General features: G+C 56.1%; 5 protein-coding genes across 5 annotated transcripts; 1 reads left to right on the top strand and 4 right to left on the bottom strand.

Annotated features, from left to right (window-relative positions):
* Window positions 1-296: 296 nt before the first annotated feature.
* On the bottom strand, window positions 297-3,214 carry J7T55_013978 (adenylosuccinate lyase; the record flags this gene model as incomplete). The annotated part of the gene is made up of 8 exons (XM_053140904.1): window positions 297-749; window positions 881-1,023; window positions 1,184-1,206; window positions 1,311-1,560; window positions 1,633-1,955; window positions 2,182-2,493; window positions 2,799-2,823; window positions 2,938-3,214. 8 exons carry the CDS (start codon window positions 3,212-3,214, stop codon window positions 297-299), a joined length of 1,806 nt encoding a protein of 601 aa, XP_052996314.1.
* A 1,121-nt stretch (window positions 3,215-4,335) lies between these two features.
* J7T55_013977 (uncharacterized protein) lies at window positions 4,336-6,574 on the top strand (the record flags this gene model as incomplete). The annotated part of the gene is made up of 2 exons (XM_053140903.1): window positions 4,336-5,613; window positions 5,681-6,574. 2 exons carry the CDS (start codon window positions 4,336-4,338, stop codon window positions 6,572-6,574), a joined length of 2,172 nt encoding a protein of 723 aa, XP_052996313.1.
* Window positions 6,575-6,940: 366 nt separating this feature from the next.
* J7T55_013976 (uncharacterized protein) lies at window positions 6,941-8,292 on the bottom strand (the record flags this gene model as incomplete). Its single annotated transcript, XM_053140902.1, has 3 exons — window positions 6,941-6,990; window positions 7,062-7,216; window positions 7,454-8,292. 3 exons carry the CDS (start codon window positions 8,290-8,292, stop codon window positions 6,941-6,943), a joined length of 1,044 nt encoding a protein of 347 aa, XP_052996312.1.
* A 608-nt stretch (window positions 8,293-8,900) lies between these two features.
* J7T55_013975 (uncharacterized protein) lies at window positions 8,901-10,379 on the bottom strand (the record flags this gene model as incomplete). Its single annotated transcript, XM_053140901.1, has 3 exons — window positions 8,901-9,449; window positions 9,528-9,860; window positions 9,918-10,379. 3 exons carry the CDS (start codon window positions 10,377-10,379, stop codon window positions 8,901-8,903), a joined length of 1,344 nt encoding a protein of 447 aa, XP_052996311.1.
* A 3,492-nt stretch (window positions 10,380-13,871) lies between these two features.
* On the bottom strand, window positions 13,872-15,451 carry J7T55_013974 (zinc-regulated transporter 2; the record flags this gene model as incomplete). The annotated part of the gene is made up of 6 exons (XM_053140900.1): window positions 13,872-13,906; window positions 13,961-14,088; window positions 14,144-15,036; window positions 15,100-15,215; window positions 15,276-15,302; window positions 15,361-15,451. 6 exons carry the CDS (start codon window positions 15,449-15,451, stop codon window positions 13,872-13,874), a joined length of 1,290 nt encoding a protein of 429 aa, XP_052996310.1.
* Window positions 15,452-16,741: the final 1,290 nt, after the last annotated feature.

The raw sequence follows: 16,741 nt of genomic DNA, 5'->3' as shown, positions 1-16,741 counted from the left end.
TATCCTACAAGAATTATCCGAGAAGAAGTTACCCCTTATGGGATGTTACCCTAGAGAAACTTTTTAAAAGAAAAAGCCACTTTTATTCTTGTTATTTTACACGAACTCTGGCCGCAGAGCGGACACCGAGCTTAAGCTCGTTTATCAACTGTTGGTTTTTCGATGTGGCCTAATTGCATGCATGTATTTTGAAGATCTATTTCCTATACGACATTTTCCCTCCAGAACGCCGGAGATGAGCTCGTACAAGGACATCCACTCTCCCATGTACAATTTTCGGAGCTATTTGTCTTCTCTTATACAGACAGCTGGGCAGTCTCAGCCTTGCCAAGGTATTCAGCATAAGGGGTGATAGCCTGCTGCGCCTTGGCGACGAAGCGCTCGACGATGACGGCGGAGCGACCGACGTAAAGGGCCGGGTCGAGGACCTCGTCGAGGATGTCGTGGACGGGCGCGAAGTAGGCGGCGTTGCGGATACGCTCGATCAGGTCGTTGGGCTTGCCCTCGCCCTTGACGACCTGAGAGGCCTGGTGGCTGAGGACGCGGATCTCCTCGTGGCACTCCTGGCGCGAGGCGCCCTTGGCGACCATCTTCATGATGATGTTCTCGGTCGCCATGAAGGGGAGCTCCTTCATCAGGTTGGCGCGGACGACAGCGGGGTAGACGACGAGGCCGTTGGTGACGTTGTCCATGCTGAGCAGGATGGCGTCCGCCAAAAGGAAGGCCTCGGGTATATCAATTCGACGGATCTGATGGTGTCAGTACATGATATCCCTTTACACACACTGAACAGCCATGAGACGTGGTAGTCTTGGTTTGTGATCATAAAGAGTTTGCGCTCGACGTCTCCTGAAAAGCTAATGCAGTCTTGTTCACTTACGGCAGAGTCATCCAGGGTCCGCTCGAACCATTGAGTTGTGTATGTCTCCACAAAAGGCGTGGAAATGGTGCCGAGCTTGCGGCCGAGAGAGCAAATGCGTTCAGATCGCATAGGATTTCTCTTGTACGCCATGGCAGAGGATCCTGTAGAAACTGGAGTTAGATGCTAGAAGGGCAAATTTACGGGAATCAGGGGGTTTCTGTCTGAGACCTGGGCGGGCCCGAGTGAGGCTACGGGACAAAGCTGGGCGACAGCCTGGGGATAATTATGTCAGAAGTCCATTCAAGTTTACAACAGTCTTACCGATTTGGTCCTTCTCGAAAGGCCTATTCAATTTCCTGTTAGTAAATTGTGTCCTGATGTCCCATGAGAGTACTGTTTTTCTCCAATCAAGTACGACTGATGGAGAGTTTTTACAGGAAATACATACTCCTCGATCTCCTTCAGGTTAGCCAGATGGCGAATATCAGTGCAGATTCGCTGAGCGGTTGCTCCAAGGCCTGCGAGAGCCTGAGCGACATTCAGGTCGACCTTGCGGGTATATGTCTGGGTGGAGACGGAGTAGGTGGAAGGGAAGCCGGCCTTCTCGCAGAGAATCTCGTTGAGGCGGTCAATCTTGTCACCGTCCCCATGGAAGATCTCCATGAAAGAAGCCTGCGTTCCAGTCGTGCCCATGGCACCTATCTCGTGATATTAGTTGCTGGATTCCTCGTAAGAGATGCAGAATGCCGCTTGGCTGTCGTAGGGCGTACCTCGGAACTCGAGATCCTCAAGAGTGCGGGTGAGGTTGCGGAGATCCAACAACAGATCCTGGGTCCACTGGGCAGCCCTCTTGCCGACGGTGTGGGGTTGTGCGGCCTGGTAGTGGGTGTAGGCGAGGGTGGGCATGTCCTTGTACTTCAGGGCAAATTGGCTGAGGTTTGAAATGACCTTGGCAAGACGGGGGAGAAGCAGCTTGAGTCCCTTCTGTATGAAAATGAGCTCGGCATTGTCCGTCACGAAGCAACTTGTGGCGCCCAGATGGATGATGCCAGCAGCGGCGGGCGCATCTTGACCATAGGCATGGACGTGAGCCCTGTCCTTTTTATCAGCGCAACTTCCCTTCTCAGGCGTAGCGACGGGTGGAATTGATGTTCGTGATGAGAGATGAGGAGCACTCATGAGCTGTCTTTTATCAGAGCAGTGCTTTTGCAAAGTGCTGATTTTAAAGAGATCTCCCCAGGGAATCTGGGCCTGTGAACAACTCCTCGGGAACGCCTGAAATAACCACAGCAAGACGAAAGTAGGGAAGGGTTTAATACATGACATCGTGGCGGCGACGCTTCTCCTCCTCCTTGGCGACTTCAAAAGCTTCGTCGCTCATGATGAGATTGGCACGCAGCTGCTCAATGGCCTCGGGAGTGATCTGGTCGATTCCCAGCTCCTGCTCTGCCTCGGCCAGCCACAGCCAGAGTTGGCGCCAGGTACTGGCCCGAGAGCGGGCCGAGAAGAGCTGAAGCATCTCCTTGGAGGCATATCTGGAGCCCAGAGGCGTCTGGTACGTGTCGAAAGACATCTTCTGGGTTGCAGTTGTGGAACCTCGGCGTGGAATGTGGCTGTTGACGACGAGATGTCTGTCCGGTTAGCGGAGGCAATAATTTTGTCAACCAAAGCGTCTCTAACAACTTTGATGAGAAGTTCGACGCATTGAATGGCGGGGTACAGGGGACTTTCTGGTGGGGCACCCGCCCGTGGGGCTTATCGATAGACTGATAGACGACCCGTGGACGATAGGAGGGGGGCCAAGCTTGTGATGATTGGGGGGGAGGCGCCCGCCGGAATGAGAGCAGGGGTTTTCCACTCGCAACACTGTTCATAGCTGAGCTGGAAAAACAAAAGGAACAACACACACCAACTGATCTCTCGGATGAACACTTACCCATATGATCTGGTCAATCGGCCAGCTGTCTGGTCATGGGAGGAATCGACCGTGTCATGGCGACTTCTGCTCCCAAGACACCACGGGTGACTCAACCCTGCCTACACGGACACGGGTAGCATCTGCGAATGTTTTTGACTTGCCATCACCCCAGCTTTTCCTTGTGGGACAGCTTCGGATCCTGCCGCGCAGTTGTTGGAGTCAATCTTGTTGATTGGGCCGTCTTCTCTCTCCAGCTCGCGAACCGCCTCATCGCGGACCTTTTCCGCCTCGGAGCCCGGATCAGGATTCATGACGACCAGCGGGCCCTGCCTGACGCGTGCTGGGTTCTGGTATGCTTTGATCTGAGGGTACGAGTAGTAGGCCGCCGTTGGGCTTACTCTGACCCAGGCTGGAGCACTCACCGTCCTCCGCATGATGCTGTGTGTGGGAGTACACACACGTGCACACTGTTCCGAGTGACGACCAACTGACTTGCAACACTTGTGTGAGAAGGGATGAGGGTGAGGCTCAAGTGCTTGCTTGTGTTTTTGGTAAACTGAGCCGCGCAGTGACTAGAGGACAGACTACCTTCTCAAGACTAACTTCTCAAGCTTTCTGGCTCCATGATGGTGAGACCTGGGCTCGCACGGCCGCTGCCCCAACAGATTGCCATGTCTCCGGGACTGTTTTGAGTGCAGCTAATCCAGGGGAAAAGAATCCAGCTACTTCCGCATGAATGTAGATGAGAACTGACAGTTGTACAGTGAGATGAGTTCATCATCAGGACATGCTAACAAGATCTGACAAGACACATTCAGCCGGGTTACATCGCATTCAAAGGCTGGCATCATCCATTGAGCTTCGACATTGAGCAGCCTCCAATGACTTCCAAGCCTGAGGATATCTGGGATATGATATTATTCTGTGTACATATGTATGCCTTGTCATAGCTTGTCTGCATGATATACATGTTCAGAACTTTGGGATGGAGGCAGATAAACAGACATCATACAAGGTGATGACATGAAATGCAGGGTCCAATCTGATTCTTAGCCTTGACCACTGCAGGCCAGGATCAGGACCAGGACCAGGGCGTGCAGGGCAGGGGCTGGGACGGGGAGAGGAGATATTGGGACCCGGCCGAGCCATTGGCCAGCGCATCTCGGCACCGGGAGTTGGGCTGTGCTTTCTCCTCATCACCTCTCCATCGCGCGTCTACGTCTCCATCTCCATCCCCACTGCGACCGATTAGTCGGCCTGCAGGGGACTAGCACTCTCTAGCCACTCGACTATCTACTTCTCTCTTGTGAACCAAATATCTAGCCTAGTCTTTCTGCTCAGTATTCCTCGGACTTTCTCCTAGTGATGTAAAATTCACTTCCCCTGGGGGACAATGCGGACATATCTGTAACACCACCAAAAAGACTGCCAATTCCACCCACCACACCTCATCCCAGGCGGCGCCAGCACAATCCCGGATATACAGTCCTTGGTTCTCGCAAAGAGGGGCTCTGACACGCTTTGAGCCGTATCCCCCATCCCGTTCCGGCCCGGCATGGCCCACCGGCCTCACCTGCCGCACACCCCCGTTTTGGAGTATGACGAGGTCGCCGTGATGGATATGGGAGACGAGGCCGACGGTGACGGCGACGTCGACGCTGATGTCGGCCCCGAAGAAGTCACGGTCGGCAGGACTCCGGGCGGGAGGCACCACATGCGCTCGCTGTCGGACGGCGGCCGCACCCCTCAGAAGTTCACCCCGGCACAGCTCGCCGACGCAGCTCGGCGGACCTCCAAGGACGACAGCACCATCTCGTTACCTCTGCGCGACTCCTTCTCCAGCTCGACCTCCCCCTCTGTACCCCTCGCCCCTCCTGTGACTCCTCACCGGTCAGAATTCCCTATGCGCGGCCTCTCCTTGCAGATGCCACCGCAAGCTTCTACCCCTCCGTCCCAACAACAGCTGCAGCAGCTACAGCATCAGCAGCAGCAGCAACAACCTCCCGTTCCACTCGGCTCAAAGCCCGCCCCATTGTCTCCCAAGCTCGACCACTCCCAGATCTACTCCTCGCCCACCAATATCCTCCCTCGACGATCCAGAGGCCTCGACTTCTCTCGAGCCGCCACCAGCCTCCACCATACCACCATCGCAGAGCAGTCCTCGCCCGACTCCTCCCCTACAGTTGGAGGAAGGGCCATGAACATACCAAGTAGGAGACCTGGCGATTTCGGGGCACCAGAGCAAACCTCCAACTCACTCTGGTCTATGATGGGCAACCACGAGCGCTTTCACATTTCCAGCTCCCTGGGCAGCGCCGCCAACATAGTCTCCGACTCCTCAACAAGCTCCGACGAGGACGACATCATGGACGAGGACATGGACGAGCCCTACCTGATGACGCCCCAAGTTCTTAAGAGCAACCCACCTGCGTCGTCACAAGCAGGCTCTGGTTGGCCAGCCGGGGCGGGGTCGCCAGCTGTCAACAGCCTCCTGTCTTTCCAACAGCGACAACGGCCTCGCAAACAGCCAAAGAAGAAAGACCGCGGCCTTTTTGGAATGGGCTGCCCTCCGACGCCATCGGCAGCTACCGTCCTCTCCAAGTCCCCTCCTACGAACCCAGTCCCTTATGGCAACATGGCGAAAGAAATGAGTTCATCCCATGCACGCCGTGAAAGCATCAGTTGGGCGGCCAATCAGTTGAATATTGCAGGCAGTGACAGTGAAGACAGCCCTAAGACAGGAGGAGTCAATGTCGATGGTGTGCTGGGGCCCGGCGCCGATCCTCAGAATAGGGTCGTGAGGCGCGCCGTGACCCGGCGGAGCAACCTGCTTGTAAGCGGCCCTCTCTTCAATGCTCGCGTAGCTGCTACCAATTCCCAACCCACTAACACGAGGACAGCCAAAATCTAAGAACTTCGCCCGCATAAAAGCTGCACTTGCCGAGGAGGGCGCACCGGTGGAGTCCGAGTTTAGACGCGAATCAGAGGTCATCCGCCAAGTGCGCGAGGACATAGACTTCGAGCCTCCCCGCCAAACTCCACAGCCCGCGTCGGTAGCTGCTACGACGCAGTCTAGCCCAAACTTGCCAATTCAAGACTCGCTAGAGGATGCCTCCGAAGACGCCATGATGGTGGACTCGAATGCGCTGGGCCTCTCGAGCAGCTTCAAGCAACAGGCTCACAGGAATTCCAAAGGAAAGGGGTTCTGGGAGAACTTCTCCGAGACGAGCAGCATGGGCGGCACAAGGACGACTCCACCACCCCTAGGTGCACCGCGCGGGTCCTCGTCTGGGATGAGCCTCGACGACATGAATATGGATTCTCCATTCGCGAACTCTGGGGCCGCGGGGGGCAACGGCGGCTTCATGTTCCCCATGAATACGACACCAAGCTCAGGGAACGATACCCCACAGCCCAGCGGGTCATCCTCCATGCCGACGACCGAGCAGCCGCCGCCACCCTCGGTCGCGGACGTGACGCGCCGGCTGACGAAGCGCCGGCGAGACGACGACCTCGACCCGGTGAGCTTCAAGCGCCGCGCCGTATCGCCGGGCATGAGTGTCCAGGGCTCGCCCATCATGCAAAGCCCGATGCAGCACGCGCCGTGGGGCTCCAGGCCTGGCAGCAACGGGGGCGGCGGCGACCGCGGCGGGAGGAACGACACGCCCAACAGCGAGACCAGCGGGAGCGGGAACGGCAACGGCAACGGCGATAAGGCGCGGGCTAAGGGCCGAATTGGTTTCCAGGGCATGGTGGACACCAACGATGGCATCACGAGGCTGAGTATCGAGTAAGGTAGACGGTTGGTTAGGGCTGGCGCGAGCCTATAATGATTACGACCTGTCACGACACAAAAAAACAAGAAAAAGAAAACCACGTGCGCCACGATTCCATTTTTTCCCGTCCCATTTTCCGGAGCGAGGTCATTCACACAGCATTCAACCGGCGTTCACAGGGAGAGAAAGGAATTGGTCACATTTGAGGACCAGTCGGAATTGGCTTGGAGGGCGAGAGGTGCGCAAGATATGAGGCCAATTCTAGTGTACAGATGTAATTATCATTAGTAGGGGTAGTAAAATAGCGCCCTTGGGGGACGTCTGTTCACGACCCCTGGGGAAACGCGTTGTATATGGACTGTGTATCCCCAGGCCTTCTGCTGCTCATGTCGAGATGGCGGGAACCCCCTTCTGGAGGTCTTTGTGATGTTCGGCTGTGACGTGTACGTTTTCCGCGTTTTCCAACCAGGCCATGGTGCGCTCTCTGGTTTCTTCTCGTATTCACCTGCGCCTTGGTGATTGTAACGCGCACGCTGTCGGAGCGAAGCCATCTGCTTGGCGTGATGAGCCCATTCAAAGGCTCCCTCTGCCAATAACGCGCCCGCGAGGCCTGAAAGCGGCTTCCCGCGACGCAGTGCCTCCCGCTGCGTCCCCAGCATGCTGTCCTCCACGAACAGCACCTTATCAGACTGGCCCGCTTCTCACGGGTGGGAAAACACACTGCAAGGACCAAGCCAGCCAACCAGCCAGCTAAGCGCACGCGGGCCCAGCCATCAGGCTCTCTGCCCCAGAGCAAGAAAGGGCCTCCACTTCGATACCGTTTCCCTGCCTTCGTTCCGGATAAATCCCCTCGACAATCTTACAAATTCGATGCCAACCAGCCCCGGCACAACTCACCCCACAACCCCCGTCAGCCCATCATCCGGCACCTCCAGCGTGCCCAGCTTGTCGTCCAGCCACCGCGCCAGCTCCTCGGCGTGCCGCCTCGTGGCCACGACGCCGGCGGTGCCGGCGCCGAAGACGGTGGAGCTGCTGCCGGTGGTGGTGTTGGATGCGCCCGTGGCGGCGCTGTGGATGCTGGCCGTCTCGGGGGGCGAGCCCAGGTGGTGGTGCTGCTGGGCTGCGGAGGACGTCGACGAATGCGCCGGCGGGGGGCTCGACGTCGGCGTGTGGCCGTTTGCTGCGGCTTCGTCTGCTGCGGGTGGGGGCTGTAGGTTGTGCTGTGATGTTGTTGGTTGTTGTTGTTGTTGTTGCTGCTGCTGCTGCTGCTGTGTTTGTTGGCCTGCCTGTACATGCTGCTGCTGTTGGTGTTGCGTGCCCGGCCTGCTCCCCTGAGTGTCGTGATCTGCCGGCGGGCCCAAGCACACAAACAGCATCCCACACTTCAACCGCCGTATCACTAGCACGGTGCCACTCTCCAGTTGGATCGTCACGGCCAGTGGGCCCTTGCTATTGCTACTACTCCTGCTCGTCCTCCTCGCCCTGCTGCCGGGTGGCAGGGCGGCATCTATGGTATCTTGGTCGGCGCCGTTGCTGTGGATGGTATACAGGCTCGCGGCGACGGTGCCGTGGGTGCGCAGGGTGGCGACGGGGATGGGCGGCTGGGAGGCGTATGCCAGCAGCTTGCCGTCTTGGCTGAGGAGGAGGAGGGTCGTTATTTTCTCGGAGAGGTTGAGTTGGAGGAAGGAGGTCAGGCGCTTCGTCAGGAGGAGCGGCGGTGGGCGGAGGTGCGCCATGTCTGGTCACCTCGGCGATGACAAGGAGGCCCAAGGGTGAGTCTGATGCTATCTCGGCGTCGTTCTGGATCAGAAGGGCGAGGAAGAAGGAGCTAGTACTTGGACGTCGCGGATCTACGGGCTAGACGCAGCTGGAGCTGGAGCTATGGCTGGAGCTTTGGCGAATCTGCTGCGTAAGGGTGGTTCGGGACGCAGACACTATCAGATCAGATGGAATGAATGCTTCAGAACAGCAGAGGGGCGATGCGAAATTAAGGACAGGGCAGTATAGTCTTCTCGAGTGAAGTGGTCAGACGGGGCAAATTGATGGATGTTGGGCGACGATTATCGGCTCTACTTTGTAGACTATGAGACCACACGTCGGATTAAGCTCAGCTGCTTGCAGGGTGCTAATGCACCAGGGATGTACTTTGGTACCTAAGTGTGGGGACAGCTGCAGCTGCACCTTCATTGCCGTTCCGTTTCCAATATCCGTTTCTACGTTTCTATCAAGGCTCTCGGAGACAACTCAACTCAACCCAACCCAACCCAACCCAACTCAGCTCGAGTCAGCTCGACTCAATCATCTCAATGATTCTCAATCAGAGCCCAAATCCGCCCAGCCCAGCTCAGGACACGCGCGGCGTGGACATGCGCGGTGTGGACATGCGCGGCGAGGACATGCGCGGCGTGGCAGCCACCGAAGGAGTCACAGGCGGTACAGCCACCCTGGGTTGCGGCTCCAGGTCGTCGCGGATCCAGCGGTGCGAGCTCAGCTGGCCCTGGCGGGCGTGCAGCTCCTCGTCGGCGCGGATCCTCTCGTCGTCGTTGGCCTGGCGCTGCCAGCCGTCGTCCACCAGGTCGCGGTGCAGCTTGCCGTCGCGCGTGTCGCTCTTCCAGTCGAGGTAGGCCTTCCGCGCCTGGATGAGCACCTCGGACGTGAGCTCTCTGGAGCCGGTGCAGGGCCCGCGGTAGCTCGCCAGCAAGTTGCGCACCGTCTGCCGCAGCCCGCTCGAGTAGCCCGTCAGCACCTCGATGTCGCCTTGCCGGCAGAAGGGGAGGGGATTGCCCTGGTCGTCGCGCGCATCCGGGTCCGGCACCTTCTTGGTCGACATCATCTCGTACACGATCCGGCCCAGCTGGAAAAGCTCCGTGGCCTTGGTGTACGGCCGCGCGTCCTGTTCATCGCCATCACCTTGATCAGCTATATTCAACAAGGAACGAAGAAACAAGGTTCAACGGAGGGCTCAACTTACCGCCTCGAGGAGTAGGGGGTCAGCCACAGCCATGTTCGCACGCATCGTGTTCAGGCTCAGATCCCCTCTGGTGGCGCTGACCACCTGCCCGACGTATCTTTCGTTGACATGGTTCGACACGACGCAGTTGCTGTAGTTGCCCAGCTTGCATAGACCGTACGTCTCGGTGCCCTTGGGGTGCTGGAAGAAGATGTTGTCGGGCCGGATGTCCCTGTGCAGGATCGGCAGCCAGTCCTCGTCCGACTTCCAGTCGTCGGTCACCCGCCGGCTCTGGGTCCCGACGACACTGATCCGCGTGTCGTCGCGGTGGCCCTCGTGCAGCCACGACAGTGCCTTCAGCACGCTCAGCAGTACGTGCCAGCACAGGCTCTCGGGAAGAAAGCCCCTTACCAACTGTCTGGTCCGGGGTATCTGTGCGTTCACGGCGTCCCGGCCGTCCTTGTCGTCGGCATCCAGGGCATCCAGGGCAGCGACCCAGTCCTGGTTGGTGACCGTCTGCGTCTGCGGCAGCACCGGGTGCTGATTGAAGAGGTTCTGCAGCGTGCCCGCTTCACAAAAATCCCACAGCAGCATCCGCTGCGATGATACCGTCTCCCCCGAACACCGTCCATGAATTAAGTGGTCGGCCACCGTCTCGGTATAGTTGATCAGGTTGGGGTGGTTCAGCAGGCTGCCGAGCGCCCCCTTGGTACCGCGATCTAGCAGGTCCGAGAAGGCCGGGTCCACCACACTAGCATCCCACCTTGAGCCCAGGTATTGCGCATTGTCCGAATTGTGGCGGACGACGTAGACGTTGTCATCAAGTCTTTTTTGGATACTGTAAGCATGTCTTTGCTGCGTGAGGGGGGCCATGCTGCCGGTAGGTGTAGTGACGAGATGACGTCCTTGATCTGTGTCGACGCAATGGCAGGATTGTCGATTGCGACGTTGCAAGGTCTAACAAATCAGGTAAGAGGCCGTGTTCTGTTGTCTGGGAGGGCTTTCGAGGTCAAGGTTGGTATCTTCATTGTTCCCGTCTGGAATGCGCCTTTGCCTCATATCCGAGTGCCTACCCCTTTGTCCCGCTGACCATAGCCATACTCCGTCTGCGTTCCTCCAGATTCAGCAAGAGGACTTAAAACCCCCGGATCCGGAGACGGTTTCCTAGGCATTTCTTTCCAATCCTCGCGGTCGACGTTGCAGAAGACCTCCCAAGGCCATCACCATCCGCATCGCCACCACAACTCTGCCATAAGGAGGGGTGTCAAATCCGGCGATACAACGGAGCTCTCCCGGTTTGCACCATCAGGATCCCATAGATCTGGGCAGTGACCTAATGTGCAATCAAACACACACCCTGCAAGTCTGGGCAACACTGATGCACCGAGAGCGAGGTAATGACAAGCCTTCTTGCCACATCATCCAGACGGCCGGCGGTCACAGGCATGATAAAGAATTGCATCAGAGAGATTCAGGCAGCACATGCCCAGACGCCGTCAACTTGAACCTGAGTAAATTACTTTTATACCAAACCAGCTCAGGCACGGTCTTGGTGAGTGGCCGGGCCGTAGGCAGAGAGAGACAAAGTGATTGGGAGATGGCCGTCGCGATTGCCCTCCCCCTTCGGCAGAGGGCCATAAACATTGGGGCACAATGTGACTACGTCAATAGACACCCCGATACTCCCAGTCTTGCCTGGAAAAGAAGCTTTGGGGGCAGAGACACACATGCAAGATTTACATTACAGATGCGACCTCGCCCAGATCCCCCACGGCATGCAGCCGAATGCGCCTTTTGCCTTCTTGCATGTACTTGCATGTGCAGAAAGGAGACTGGTTGGCGGCGCCCGCTGTGGCGGCACAGTGTATCATCCAGCTGTACCCCATTTTTCTGGTTCCTGTTTTCAGCACAGCAATGACAAAACAAGCTCATCAGTCAAGCTGTGACCGCAGCACGTTATAAGTGCGCCTTGCGAAACTTGCCTCGAGAGGTTTCCATAATCCGCCCTGCGCCTTGTTTGGTTTGATGATGTCGAGCGATCCAGCCAGCGAACATGATCTACTGGTTCGCAGGCCCGCCGGGGGGCAAATCACATTACACGCAAAGGAGAAGATCGGCTCCTCTTGCTCCCGCGAGAGCGAGCAGAAGGCCCCACATCTCGCTTCGCTCTCGCTCTCGATAACCGCAGGGCCTAAAACAAGCTCGCTCTCTCTCTTTTTGTTTCTGTCTGATCTTGGAACTGACAAGGCGCCACCCCGGATCGTCAACGGTTGCACCTTTTGCAGAAAGCACGGCAGTACCTCTACGTCTCCCCTTCGTCATATCTTCTTTCTGTCATCTTATCTGATCTATCACGTGCGTTCTCTGCAACTCTTCTTGACTTTTTTATAGACTCTCGTATGTTTACTACTCTAGAAGTTTAGAAACTTGACTCGGCTCGATCCGAGACGCTGTGTATTCGCATGTTGGAGGACTGTCACTGTGCCTCTCCATACTACTCGGTGTACGCATTCACTTTGACCGTGTCTCATCTGGCTGTGATACACCTGCCCGTATGTTGATTCTGTGGCAAGTCGACACACCCGACCAAGCCTCGCAATCAACGTCCGACCGGCCTACAAGAAAATATGCTTGTGCTTGTTTGAATAGCGGCGCCCTTACATAGTATAGTACACATCGGAGACTTTTCACGGTCCGCACCCTACCCGCTCAACACCAGCTACCGCGGCGTCATGCCTTTAAACCCGAATATGGAGTCAATCGAGGCGGGGCGCCCCTAGTTCCCGCACGATAATAACCTTCTTTTGTTTTCCCTCTGGAACTGTGACCAGCCCGGCGGCGGTTCAAAGCCAAATAGTAGTGCAAGAAGCATCCATCATCCCTCCCCACAGACACCCCCAGTCCAGCCCTCCCAGCCCTTCCCGCCCGTCACCCACCATCACCACCACCATCGTCCGGTCTCCCGTCGTCCCGTGTCGATCCGTGACACCCCTCGCGTTTCAGCGGCCCAGAGGGCGCCCACCCAGCCTCCAACTGGCGGAGCAGTCTGGTCCCATCTTCCGCTGCCTCCCTCCCTCCCAGCTCAGACCCCATGCCGGCTGTCTTGGGTGTTCGCCAATCATTCTCCCATCCCAGGACGAGGCTCAACACGTTCAGACGACGCACCGAAAGGGGAGCTACAAAGCCTGTACAAGGCAATTCCCAACCCCCCAAAATGGTGCTAGTTCGTCTAGAAGGGAAAGAGCCTTGTGTTCCTCAGGTAGGTTTGGCTGAACATCTGTTGTTGCAGTTCTTATTCCTCCCAACTCGCATCGGCTGTCAAATGTGGTCATTTTCTGGTTCGCCGTGACGATCCCCATCCCATCCCATCTCGTCCCTCAACATAGTCACCGACGCAAGCGCTATTCTCGCTCTCGCTCGGTAGACCCCACCTGGAGGGTATCCCTGAGTTCGTGAACGTGTGCAAAGAGACATCGTTAGACTATTCGCGAAACTTCGTTTGCTCCGAGGGCGATTGAAGAACTGCCTCGGCACATATCGGATGTCGGGACAGCAAGTCTATTAGACTTAGGCGACTATACTAAGCAACTATACTAGTCACATTTAAGAGACAAGAGCCAAGCCGTAAGAGGTTTTGAAGATTTTGTGGCATTTCTTTTGATCTGATCCTCGTAGTAGTAGTTTCTATCTACTTTCCTATTATAATACACTAATTTCTCATCTTCAAGGATTGGGAAATTAGAACTTGTTCTCTGTTCGCTCTGACGCCCGGACCGTAAACCGTGAACCAGCAAAGTAACCGAAAAAAGGAAATATATCGATCTCGTGTCATGCCAGTTCCCAAGTGCGCTCCGCGCCTAATTGTCCTGAGACTGGCAGTAAATAGTCTCCTCTCGTCTTTATCCCAGTATACAACACACGCACCGCGCACCGTCCCTCGCGGCGAGTAGATGCAGGGCCCGCAAAGAGATTGGTAAACGAATGTGTGGGATTTTCTTTGTCTGTGTTTCTGTCTGCGCCTGCCCTTTCTCTGCTCTGATCTGGAAACGAAAAGAGGGGTTAAAACATCGTTCCGTTTGGTTGCTTGCAAAAGCAGAGAAAAAGCCAAAAGCCGTATGATGCGCTCGTACAGATTCTGGTGAAAACGAGGGACTGGTTGTTCCCCGCCTGATCCGCCGGGGTGCCATCTGGGGCGTGCATGCCTTCCCACTTCTGATGGCCATGGAAGGACGCGCCCAACGGTCTTGGGCGATGGGTCTCAGTTCGGCGGATGTCGGGGCTTGACGTTTGTAGTGAAGCCAAGTTTTGTTCTTTCGCAATGCTTCGAAATGACTCCTCTCGGATCGACACTGTAGGAATGTGCTTTTAGGCAAAGCCACCAACGATAGACATGCCCGTAGCTGAAAGTAAATGTTAGCTTCGTCCGTAAATGTGGGGGTTTCGCTTGCACGTACCTCCCAAAAGAACGTAGCTGAAGGCGGTGATCTTATCCTTCTTAGTGAGAGTGTGTTGGGCCTCCTCGGAAAGGAAGTCCTCAGCCAGAAGATCAACAGTGGCTGCATACAACAAAAGACCGGAAGAACTGAGGCGCTGTTAGTCTTCACACCTTAATATTGGAGATCGGGGATGGAACATACATGGCGTTGAAGATACCGACAATAATCAGACCAAAGGCGCTGTTAGGATCGTATGTGTTGCGAGTGATGAGTCCAATAGCCTGTCCGATGGGCGCAGTGGTTCCGAAAGCAAAGACCAACACCCAGGGACGAATACTGCCCTTGGCATAGGGAACAGCAGCGATACGGGTACCAAGACCGAGACCCTCAAACATTTGATGGAACAGGATGGCGATCAGCAGGATAATGAAGCCTTCGATGGTGATAGAAACGGTCATGCCGACGAAGACGGAGTGGAAGAGGATACCGCCCTCAAGCAGGGTGATGTTCATGGACATCTTCTTGTACGTCATCTCGTCGACGGGCAGGCCAGTTTCAACATCGATGTAAGGCGAGTCGATGAGGCCAACCGCGGGCTTGGAGGGCTCGGAGACATTGTATGTGGGCTGGACGGAAACCTGAGGCTGCGAGCCCTTCATGATGTTGACCATCTCCATGCGCTGGCGGACGTACTGCTCGTAAAAGACGATGAACCAAGGAGGCATCTCTGAGCGCGCAGCCAGCTCCTGGGCGTCGTCGCCAAAGGGGTTGGGCTGCAGGCGCTCGAACCTCTCCTGGTCGGCATAGACTTGCTGCTGGACCTTCTTCTCAAAGGACACATCCGTCTCGTAGCTTTGGTGATTATATCGGGGAGGGCGCTCAGGAGCCATCGTCGGTGCCGCAGGTGCGCTGGTACCGAAGTTGCCACCGTGAGAATGAGCCTGGCCACCCATCTTGTGGTTCAGGGTCATCTCAATAACGAAGAGGGCAAAGAGAGCAGCCATCATGATGACGCCAGTGATTGGCGGGTAAATATCAGTGAAGAAGTCCGGAAGGCATGGATCCATCAAGCTGGCGAACGCTGTAGGCAGCAGCTATGGGGCAGTTAGCTGGCGAGTTATCAAATCACCTAGATACAGTGACCAGCTACTACGTACGTGAACGAATGCTGTTGCGATCAAGACACCTGTACCAAAATGCTTGCAAGCGAAAAACACCTTAGGTGGAATCTTCATCCACTTGACCTTCTTTGCCACGACGGGGAAACCCGCTCCTACATTCTTGTGTCAGTATGCCAAGTTCATCGTTTCCAAGGGCTCCGTGAAAGTCGTACCAAGGCATGAGAAGCCCATGACCAAGACTGTTCCACCATGTTAGCCCAGATTTTTCACCCATATTCGCCAGACTCTTCCACTCACAAAGGGCCACGACGTGCAAGGGCAGGTCGTACTCTCCCACCTCCTCACCACTGCCACAAGCTGGCTTCATGTTTGCCATTTCCTCTGCCATTTTGATGTATTTTGGTCACCTGGACAATAGATACACCAGGCTCAGAATGAGTAGGTTGAAAAGGAAAGCCGTCCGGCGACTAAGAAAAGGAAAAAGGTCGAAAGGCAAAAAACAGACTGAGGGATTCAATCCCGGCGTCGAAAGAATCAAATATAAAGGACGAAAGAAAAAGAACGAAAAGTCACGAACTTTCCAACATCAGAACAGACGAGAACAAGTCCGTAATGCAGAAGAGTATCATCGCCCTTGGCACAATCAATCACCCGGGTGTTGAAGTGTTTTAATACTCTTGTAACCTGAACGTTGCGCGTCCAGCAATATGGACGACTTGGTAATGGTAAGGGGAGCCGATGAATGAAGGCGGCGATCCTGCAGGTCAAGGCTCAACTTGCCATGCAAGATGAGAATAGAAACAAAAACTATGGTTCAATGTTGAGATGCCACGGCCATCTTGAAGCACTTGGTCCCAGATAAGCATGGCGATGAAGCCGCAAGTGCAATGCTCAGTGTCGGGCCCAGAGTGTTTCCAGCGATATTCCCGGTCGTGGCCAGGGGTGGTGACCGGGTTGGTACACCTTGGTACTTGTTTCGACGCACGGCCTGGACACGAACGGGAGGTACTGCGGGGAGGTCACGCAGAGGTATTCGTGGGGTGAGGGCGGAGCGGCAGGAGACGGGAAGGTTTTACCTCCGCCCAGCATCCTTGACCGCCATCGGGCTGGCTGAGGCCAGGGCTCATCGGCCGTGACTGACGCTGAAGAGGGCGGCGGCAGCCATTTGTGGATCGTAAGGCAAGAATTGGGTCGGCTCCAAGCTGGGACGAGGATCGACGACCCGCCAAGGTCTTGAAGCATGTGCAAGTCGAGAGCCGTGTCGCTGGTGGGACCCGGGCATTTTCTCCAGCCGGAGAATAGGAACGGCTCCATGCATGTTTAGCTCCCGCGCCCGTAGCGTCAAACTTGGACCCATCTTCCCGCCGGCGTATTTCAAATTGTCATTGAAACAAGCACACGACCACGGCCACAGGCATTGAATCCTGTGATTGTTGATCTTGTTGCGAGGACTCTCCACTGTTATTCCCGGCGGAGAGACTTCTCCAGGCCTGGTGTTGCTCAGCAGTACTGCGTGACGCCCGCAAGTTTGTGTCTGGGGGAATTGAGCACCTAACTTGACGCTGACCAAGATGTCTCCTGAGCGCCTAGAGCTGTCTTGGGTCTTGTGCCCAAGGCCCTAAGAGTCACGACGAACCACCTTGGCCGGGCCAAGTGGCACGGCGGTCCCCCAAGATGT

Source organism: Diaporthe amygdali (assembly GCF_026229845.1).
Source record: "Diaporthe amygdali strain CAA958 chromosome Unknown NODE_7_length_1459731_cov_64_868725, whole genome shotgun sequence".
In the NCBI taxonomy this organism is placed as follows: Eukaryota; Fungi; Ascomycota; class Sordariomycetes; order Diaporthales; family Diaporthaceae; genus Diaporthe; species Diaporthe amygdali.
The sequence above is the reverse complement of the archived record's forward strand: the minus strand, read 5'-3'. Positions and strand labels throughout refer to the sequence as shown.